Consider the following 10,630-nt stretch of genomic DNA (forward strand, 5'->3'; position numbering starts at 1 on the left):
AAGAGTGCGGGTACTAGACTGGCCTGCCTGTAGTCCCATTGAAAATGTGTGGTGCATTATGAAGCCTAAAATACCACAACGGAGACCCCCGGACTGTTGAACAACTTAAGCTGTACATCAAGCAAGAATGGGAAAGAATTCCACCTGAGACGCTTAAAAAATGTGTCTCCTCAGTTCCCAAACGTTTACTGAGTGTTGTTAAAAGGAAAGGCCATGTAACACAGTGGTGAACATGCCCTTTCCCAACTACTTTGGCACGTGTTGCAGCCATGAAATTCTAAGTTAATTATTATTTGCAAAAAAAAAAAAAAGTTTATGAGTTTAAACATCAAATATGTTGTCTTTGTAGTGCATTCAATTGAATATGGGTTGAAAATGATTTGCAAATCGTTGTATTCCGTTTATATTTACATCCAACACAATTTCCCAACTCATATGGAAACGGGGTTTGTACATCTTATTTGAATAATCTACGGTCCGTAATATCATCAAAGGGTTCAGAGAATCTGGAGAAATCACTGCACGTAAGCAGCTAAGCCCGTGACCTTCGATCCCTCAGGCGGTACTGCATCAACAAGCGACATCGGTGTGTAAAGGATATCACCACATGGGCTCAGGAACACTTCAGAAACCCACTGTCAGTAACTACAGTCGGTCGCTACATCTGTAAGTGCAAGTTAAAAACGCTCCTATGCGAGGCGAAAACCGTTTTATCAACAACACCCGGAAACGCCGTCGGTTTCGCTGGGCCCGAGCTCATCTAAGATGGACTGATACAAAGTGGAAAAGTGTTCTGTGGTCTGACGAGTCCACATTTCAAATCGTTTTTGGACGCCGTGTCCTCCGGACCAAAGAGGGAAAAGAACCATCCGGATTGTTCTAGGCGCAAAGTTGAAAAGCCAGCATGTGTGATGGTATGGGGGTGTATTAGTGCCCAAGACATGGGTAACTTACACATCTGTGAAGGCGCCATTAATGCTGAAAGGTACATACAGGTTTTGGAGCAACATATGTTGCCACCCAAGCAACGTTACCATGGACGCCCCTGCTTATTTCAGCAAGACAATGCCAAGCCACGTGTTACATCAACGTGGCTTCAGAGTAAAAGAGTGCGGGTACTAGACTGGCCTGCCTGTAGTCCCATTGAAAATGTGTGGCGCATTATGAAGCCTAAAATACCACAACGGAGACCCCCGGACTGTTGAACAACTTAAGCTGTACATCAAGCAAGAATGGGAAAGAATTCCACCTGAGAAGCTTAAAAAAATGTGTCTCCTCAGTTCCCAAACGTTTACTGAGTGTTGTTAAACGGAAAGGCCATGTAACACAGCCCTTTCCCAACTACTTTGGCACGTGTTGCAGTCATGAAATTCTAAGTTAATTATTATTTGCAAAAAAAAAAAAAAAGTTTATCAGTTTGAACATCAAATATCTTGTCTTTGTAGTGCATTCAATTGAATATGGGTTGAACACAATTTCCCAACTCATATGGAAACGGGGTTTGTAAATGCATTGGCCATTAATTGTTGTTTACTTGCTTGCTTGTATACCTTTTTTTTTTTTTTTTTTTTTTTGCCAGGGGTTGTAGTTGAAGGACGTCACACAGGAAGCTGCCTATACTTAAAGTCGTGAGGGCAATGCGGGCGGAAAGATGCATCTGCTACTCTCCTAGACCTCAGATCAGCATGTCTACCGTCTGCCTAAGTCTTCTTTTTAGCACCTTGTGTTTTTTCTGCACAACTCAAGCTGCACCAGGTAAGACTGACCCATAGCCTAAAGACTACAAACGTAAAAAAAAAAAAAAAAAAGTGAAATAACTGTTTGCCGGTTGTATCTACCCCCCCCATAGAGGACGAGGTGGTGTGGAAACACACCGGCGAATCCGTGTCCATCCTGTGCAGGATCAGACCCCCTGGTCCCGGCCTGGTCTTCGTGTCTTTGCACAAAGGGCTCTGGAAGGAGATCCAAATTCTCTTCAAGATGGGTGAAAAAAACACGGTGGCTATGAAGTACGCCGACAGACTGCAGGTGAAGGGAAACATCACCTCCATGGAGGTTGTCATCTCAAACCTGACAACCGAGGACACGGGGCCGTACTGGTGCGACTACAAGATGAACGCCAATTATCAAACAAAGGCGCTGAATAGCACCGGCTCGGTGCTCCTGGTGGTGACAGGTGAGCCTCACCTCGCACACACTTCACACCTGCATCAACCGATAGAATGCTCACGGGTAGTATTGTTCATTTTTAACACGAATAACAAGAGCAAATGTAAATGTGCCATAATTAGGGTTGTACGGCATACCGGTGTTAGTATAGTACCGCGATCAGAGGTGGGTAGAGTAGCCAGAAATTGTACTCAAGTAAGAGTACTGTTACTTTAGAGATGTATTACTCAAGTAAAAGTAAGGAGTAGTCACCCAAATATTTACTTGAGTAAAAGTAAAAAGCATGTTGCGAAAAAACTACTCAAGTACTGAGTAACTGATGAGTAACATACACACTCATATCATATCATATATATATATATATATATATATATATATATGTATGTGTGGGAAAAAAATCACAAGACTATTTCATCTCTACAGGCCTGTTTCATGAGGGGGGGTACCCTCAATCATCAGGAGATTTTAATGGGAGCATTCGCATACCATGGTTTATATAGGGCACAGAGTGGGTGGGTACAGGCTGGCCTAGGGGCGTGGTGATTGGCTCATGTGTTACCTAGGAGGTGTTTCCGTCTATGGCGGCATGTTGTTACAATTTCGCTGCGCTTGTTGAGGGATGACAGGTCTGGACGGTAAATAATAAACCGTTTCTCTTTCAAGCATAGGTTGCATCTTTTATTACCACTATTGTAAGGTGTGCTGGATGCAAGAATTTGCCATGTTATTGAATATTCGACATTATTGTCTTTGAGGTCCCAAATGTGTTTGCTGAGTTCTGTGGTATTTCGCAGGTTTTTGTTCCTGAAAGAAGCCTTGTGATTGTTCCATCTGGTTTTGAATTCTCCCTCGGTTAATCCTACATATGTGTCGGATGTGTTAATGTCCTTGCGTATTACCTTAGATTGGTAGACAACTGATGTTTGTAAGCACCCCCCGTTGAGAGGGCAATCAGGTTTCTTTCGACAGTTACATCCTTTGTTGGTTTTGGAGTCGCTCTGTATGGGGGCCGACGGCTCATTTGCAATTGTTTTGTTGTGGTTTGAGATGATTTGTCGTATATTGTTCATGCAGCTGTAGCTCAATTTAATGTTGTTCTTGTTGAATACTTTTCTTAGGGTGTTGTCTTTGGGAAAGTGTTTGTCAATCAGATTGAGGAATTTGTGTCCAATGTTCGTTGAGACGTTTTTGCTGTATGGGGGGTTGTACCAGATGATGTCGTTTCGTTTTCTGTTCTTTTTTGGCTGGTTTCCTGGCGTGGGTTTTTTATATATATATATATATATATATATATATATATATATATATATATATATATACACACATATATATATATATACATACATTGATATATACAGTATATAATTTATATTTATTTATTTTGCTGTTTTTGTTTACATGTTAAAGGTGTTTTAATGAATATACATGCATGTTTAACATATAGATTCCTTTCTTTCATGAAGTCTAGAATATAAGTTGGTGTATTACCTGATTCTGATGACTTGCATTGATTGTAATCAGACAGTAGTGATGACAAACGTCCACGTTTTCAAATGGAGGAGAAGAAAAGTTCCTCCTTTCTGTCTAATACCACATGAAAGTGCTGGGTTTTTGGCATCTTATTTGTCCAGCTTCCATATTTGTTTTTATACACTTTACAAGAAATATATTGGCGGCAAACTCCGTAGCTTGCTAGCTTGTTTGCGCTGGCTTTCGGAGACTCTTGTTTTGAAAGCGCAGGCGCGATGGAGCGGCACTTTTATTGTGAAAACAGGAACGTCCTCATGTGCGTTCAGTCTTTAGGCTTTTGACGGGATGTACGGTTGAAATAAAAAAGTATCTTTTTTCCTTCACACTTTTGATTGATTGATTGGAACTTTTATTAGTAGATTGCACAGTACAGTACATATTCCGTACAATTGACCACTAAATGGTAACACCCCAATAAGTTTTTCAACTTGTTTAAGTCAGGTCATGTGACCACCTGGCTCTGTTTGATTGGTCTAACGTCACCAGTGACTGCATCTGATTGGTGGAACGAAGTGAAACGTCACCAGTAAGGCAGGCACTATGAAGGTCTATCTGACAGACCAAAACAAACAAAGCGTGCATTAACAGATCGATAAAAATTAGTAGCGAGTAGCGAGCTGAATGTAGATAAAAGTAGCGGAGTAAAAGTAGCGTTCCTTCTCTATAAATATACTTAAGTAAAAGTAAAAGTATGTTGCATTAAAACTACTCTTAGAAGTACAATTTATCCCAAAAGTTACTCAAGTAGATGTAACGGAGTAAATGTAGCGCGTTACTACCCACCTCTGACCGCGATACTAATGAATCATCGGTACTATACCGTCTCTGAAGCGTACCGCCCCCCCACGCGCCCGCGTCAAAGTCACGTCGTGTCATTGCTGGTTTTACAAGCAGAGGAGCATGTTCGGCAGTGCACACACACACAGAGTACTTACAAGCAGTGTGTAGACAGAAAAGGGAGAACGGACGCATTTTGGCTTAAAAACTAACGGTAAAGGCATACTTGCCAACCCTCCCGAAGACTCCCGAAATTCAGCGCCTCTCCCGAAAACCTCCCGGGACAAATATTCTCCCGAAAATCTCCCGATTTTCAGCCGGAGCTGGAAGCCACGCCCCCTCCAGCTCCATGCGGACCTGAGTGAGGACAGGGTGACAAGAACTAAATCATCCAGACTAGAGATCAATTGTATTATTATGTTTATCTTACCTAAAAATACATATTTATTAATTTAAAAAAAACAACTAAATAAATTTTGACTATATTTTGCTAAAAACATCAAAATTAATTGTATTTTTATTTGTATTTTTTCTGTCTCCTTATTACATCCAGCCATAGAATTATACATTGAAATAAACATATTGGAAATAATTAATTTAAAATTATCATAATAATTCATTTAAAATGACCATATTTAATTATTAAAATTATTGCTTGTTTATCAACAACTTTAGCATTTTATTCATTACATTTTGAAGCTCTCAGAAGCCAAGTTATGTTATATTCCTTAATATTTATTTATGCAAGTTTGAAGTATCAATTATCTAAACACAGTTTTGTTTGCATATTTTCAGGATGTAGATATATATGTATATATATATATATATATATATATATATATATATATATATGTCATGTCTGTGTAATCATGTTTTGTTTTAAGTCATGTTTTGTTTAGTTTCTGGCTTTTCACTCCCTTGTCTTGTTTGCATGATTACCCATTAGTTTCACCTGTTCCACGTTTGGACTCATTGTGCACTCTTGATTGTCACCATAGCAACCCATTAGTTTTCACCTGTCACGTCACGCACCTGTTTCACGTCTTGAGTCACGCACCTGTTTTCGTTAATCATGTCTGCAGTATTTAAGTTCAGTGTTTTTCAGTTTGTCTTTCGGACGACCTCACCACATTTATGCTCGACACATTTCTAACTCCTTTTCATGTCCATCGTTCACGCTGCTCCTTTTTTTGTCCATGCCAAGTAAGTTTTCTTTATTCAAGCCATAGTTTGCAAGTTTTGTTTAATTGTTCATAGTTTCTGCCAATGTGCAAGTTTTGTGTGTATAGTCTAGTTTTGTACCTCCGCCCCTGTGCGCGCTTTTCGTTTATTCCTTTTTTGATAGTTTAAATAAATCATGTACCTACATTCCCGTCTCGCCCGTGCCAACTTTCCGTTGCATCCCGGAAAAGCAAACACCCAAGATCAAGTCATGACAATATATATATATATATATATATACACACACAGTATATAGCTGTCAATATACTCCTCCCCTCTTAACCACGCCCCGCCCCACCCCTGACCACGCCCCCACCCACCCACCTCCCGAAATCAGAGGTCTCAAGGTTGGCAAGTATGGTAGAGGTGAAGTTATAACACTTAAACGCCCTCAGGAAGAGGTGCTTTAAGACATGGCTAGATACGTCCATCTACAGCAGGGGTGTCAAACTCAAATACAGAGTGGGCCAAAATGTAAAACTGAACAAAGCCGCGGGCCAAGGTTGAACAAATTAACCTTTTAATAGGGACCCAAACAAGTTTTGCATTAAATATTGAACAAGCAAGGCTTATATAACTTTATAGTGACATGCAAAATCGAGTTTCAAATAATAATAATTAAAAAATATCACTGGCATATCAAATACAATTTAAATAAAAATTGAATGCCTCTTTTCTATTTGCAGCCTTCTGAGGTAAATATCAACATTAACTTTTTCCACAGGCTAATAAATTTGAAAATAAAATAATGAATAAACCAACCATTCAGGACTTTAAACTGCTCAGTTTGCAGCACACTGATCTAATCTGATGTGTGCAAGCCATCTTTTCTTGGATGCCAGTTCATTAATGTCGGGGCTCAGGCTTTGAGCTGAGGCAACCTTCATTATCCAACGAAGGTGTTCATCAGTCATTATATCTCGTATTCCACAGTCTTGGGGGCGTGTCGTCACGTCCGCTTTTCACCCCTTCTAACAACGTGCCCGCCCAGTCACTAAATATGAGCGGCTCCTGTACGCACACACATGTAAATGCAAAGCATACTTCATCAACAGCGATACAGTTTACACTAAGGGTGGCCGTATAAGCAACTTTAACATTGTTAGAAATATACGCCACACTGTGAATCCACACCAAACAAGAACGAAGAACACATTTTGGGAGAACATCCGCACCGTAACACAACATAAACACAATAGAACAAATACCCAGAACCCTTTGCAGCACTAACTCTTCCGGGACGTTACAATATACACCCCCGTTAACTCCAAACCCCGCCGCCCCCCCACACACACATACACACAACTTGTAGCGCAGGACGAGGAATAGCTAAACATGCTTCACTACACACCGTAGCTCACCGGCGTCACAATGTAAACAAACGCCATTGGTGGATCCACTGTAATGATATCAAGTACAGGCACGTATCTAGTCGATACTATTTTTTGGCATCAAAACATCTTCTTTTGTTTTTTTAAATGTATATTATGTTTATGAACTAAATATGTCCCTGGATACATGAGGACTTTGAATATGACCAATGTATGATCCTGTAACGACTTGGTATCGGATTGATACCCAAATGTGTGGTATCATCCAAAACTAATGTAAAGTATCAAACAAGAGAAGAATAAGTGATTATTACATTTGAACAGAAGTGTAGATAGAACATGTTAAAAGAGAAAGTAAGCAGATATTAACTGTAAATGAATGAGTAGATTAATAATTTATTTTTACAGTTTGTCCCTCATAATAATAGGTTGATAAATGACACAATATGTTAAAAAAAAATAACAATAGATTTTATTTGTAAAAAGCACTTTACATTGAGTAAACAACCTCAAAGTGCTACAGTGTATTAAAAAAATAAAAATAAAAAGATAGTAAAAAAATAAAAAAAATAAATAAAAACTAGAACAACCAAATAGCTAGAACTAGTATGCATGTATCTAAAAAAAAAAGAGGCTTTTATTTAAAAAAGAAGGGGTTTTAAGCCTTTTTTAAAAGCATCCACAGTCTGTGGTGCCCTCAGGTGGTCAGGGAGAGCGTTCCCAGTAGTTGCCAGGCAGAGTTTAAGGGAGTCTTGTCATACTGTATCTGTTTTATTTGTAAAAAGCACTTTACATTGAGTAAACAACCTCAAAGTGCTACAGTGTATTAAAAAACTAAAAATAAAAAGACAATAAAAAAAAAAACTAAAAAAAAAAACTACAACAACCAAATAGCTAGAACTAGTATGCATATATCTAAAAAAAGGCTTTTATTTAAAAAAGAAGGGGTTTTAAGCCTTTTTTAAAAGCATCCACAGTCTGTGGTGCCCTCAGGTGGTCAGGGAGAGTGTTCCCAGTAGTTACTAGGCAGAGTTTGAGAGAGTCTTGTCATACTGTATCTGTGCTGTAGGGCCATTTACACCAGGGGTCCCCAACCTTTTTTCCACCAGGGACCGGTTTAATGTCTGCATTATTTTCACGGACCGCCTTTTCACATGTGGCAGATAAAAACAGCAACAAAAAAAATTTGCTTGAAAAATCAACTCACTATAATGCTGAAAGAATGGGAGCCCGGGGCATGAATTTTCATCCATTTTACCATGAATTGATTAACGTGGACCCCGACTTAAGCAAGTTGAAAAACTTATTCGGGTGTTGCCATTTAGTGGTCAATTGTACGGAATATGTACTGTGCAATCTACTAATAAAAGTTTCAATCAATCGATCAATGTTTCTTTGCAAAAAGATGGTCGCCGGCACGTTGATGGCATATATTATATACCAGTGTTTCTTAACCATAGGGCCGGGTCGCGAGCGCCCCCTAGAATCTGTTTTTTCAGCTGTGGTGCGCATAGGCTACTTAGTTGTAATACACTCTTCTACCACTTGTGGCAGTAATGACAATGTGAAATTCATAGAGAAATTTCTTAAGCGCAAAAATTATGACTAAAGTGGTATTTTCATTTGTACTTTCATTTTATTGACAGTTTGGTTAAAAAAACATTTATTATTAATTTAGTTGATTTATTTTAGCAGAACATAATGCATATTGTATGTAAAGTTATTTTGTCTAATCAGTCCGACCTAAGTCTAAGGTTTATTTGTTGAAATTAATAATTGCTAAGTGCTACAGTGTATTAAAAAAAATAAAAATAAAAAAATAATGAAAAAAATAAAAAAATAAAAACTAGAACAACCAAATAGCTAGAACTAGTATGCATATATCTAAAAAAAGGCTTTTTTAAAAAGAAGGGTTATTAAGCCTTTTTTTAAAAGCATCCACAGTCTGTGGTACCCTCAGGTGGTCAGGGAGAGCGTTCCCAGAAGTTGCCAGGCAGAGTTTGAGGGAGTCTTGTCCTACTGTAGAGAAATTTCTTAAGTGCAAAAATTATGACTAAAGAAGTAATTTCATTTGCACTTTCATTTTATTGATTAAAAAAACATATTTATGATTAATTTAGTTGATTTATTTTAGCAGAACATAATGCATATTGTATGTAAAGTGATTTTGTCTAATCAGTCTGACCAAAGCCTAAGGTTTATTTGTTAAAATTAATCATTTAATCTTTGTGATTAACACATGCTTTTATATCATAATAGTAAGTCAGATATTTTATTTTATTTAGTAACAAATAAATGGCGACCTCCTGTCAGGAGTTTTATAACACATCTATAAACAAGCTTATTGGTGCGTTTAGTGAGACAGACAAAAGTTAAGTTGGAGAAAATGAGTTAGTTTGTAAATCAATGAATGTTTCTGTGTGTCACGGACCGGTACCGGTCCCCGGACCTGTGGTTGGGGACCACTGATTGAAACAACTAACCATAACTGCACCAAATAAGGGATATACTGTACAGTATAAAATGTTTGCATCACAAACAGATGAGCAGTGTGAGCCACCGGACAGGACTCTTCTCCTGGTGACCGCCGCCGTTTCAGCCGCCGTGCTGTTTGGTGTGCTCATCGCCTTCCTCCTGTGGATCATTCCCAAGGTGTGTGTCCGTCGCTCTTCGTTATTTACTCAACTGCAGAGAGTAACAAACACATTTTACGAGAGGCGACCTGTTTTATCATGTCTTGCTTCATTTTCCCCTCCCAATTCTCGCCTAATAACAAAATAACGTCTTCAAAGTACAAACTGTCAGGTTCAAACACTGACGACATCTATTGAACAAGACAAGAAGCAAGGAATTAAACAGAGACAGAATTAAATTTGGCTCAATTGAGGAGAAACGTCTGGGCTGTACTCTTGTACCGTCTCCCACCACGCTCTTTTTTTGGGACTTTCCCTGATTACATGGCAACAGCTATTTCTAAAGGGAGGGGGGGTCGTAAACAGCCGCTGCCTTTGGTCACAAAACAGTTCAAAGAAAAGGTGCCCGGAGGGGGGGTCAGGTCCTGCTTCCTCTCCGCTTTGTAGATCTCGGGTCAAGACAAAATCTTCCTGTAGATTACAATACATCAAAGAAACCGACACCTTCATGTCGCTTCCCATCCTACACAGTGGAGTTTTACAAGCCTTTTGATTGGTAAGATCAAAGACAGCTTTTGTCCGCTTGCCGGTAACTCATTGAAACACAACGTTTTGTGATAAGTTAGATACAATTATTCTGACACAAACCCCAAAACTTTCAACTTATATTCAATTGAATAGACTGCAAAGAAAATATATTTAATGTTCCAACTGAGCAACACATTTTTTTCCCCGGGTGTTGTTGATAAATGGCTTTGGCTTTGCATTGTAGAGTTTTAACTTGCACTTACAGATGTAGCGAACTGGAAAACTTTGTTATTTTTTTGCAAATATTAGCTCATTTGGAATTTGATGCCTGCAACATGTTTTGAAAAAAAAAGCTGGCACAAGTGGCAAAAAAGACTGAGAAAAGTTGAAGAATGATCGTCAAACACTTATCTGGAACATCCCACAGGTGAACAGGCTTCA

General features: G+C 38.8%; 1 protein-coding gene across 1 annotated transcript in view; it reads left to right on the forward strand.

Annotated features, from left to right (window-relative positions):
- The first annotated feature begins 1,611 nt into the window (after window positions 1–1,611).
- Window positions 1,612–10,630, forward strand: part of LOC133615097 (uncharacterized) — a 10,155-nt gene continuing 1,136 nt past the window's right edge. The window contains exons 1-3 of the mRNA XM_061973448.1: window positions 1,612–1,755; window positions 1,850–2,176; window positions 9,571–9,680. Coding sequence (XP_061829432.1) covers window positions 1,638–1,755; window positions 1,850–2,176; window positions 9,571–9,680 — 555 coding nt within the window. The 5' untranslated portion in view covers window positions 1,612–1,637. The remainder of the gene's footprint in view (window positions 1,756–1,849; window positions 2,177–9,570; window positions 9,681–10,630) is intronic.

Source organism: Nerophis lumbriciformis, linkage group LG22 (assembly GCF_033978685.3).
Source record: "Nerophis lumbriciformis linkage group LG22, RoL_Nlum_v2.1, whole genome shotgun sequence".
NCBI classification, from domain to species: Eukaryota; Metazoa; Chordata; class Actinopteri; order Syngnathiformes; family Syngnathidae; genus Nerophis; species Nerophis lumbriciformis.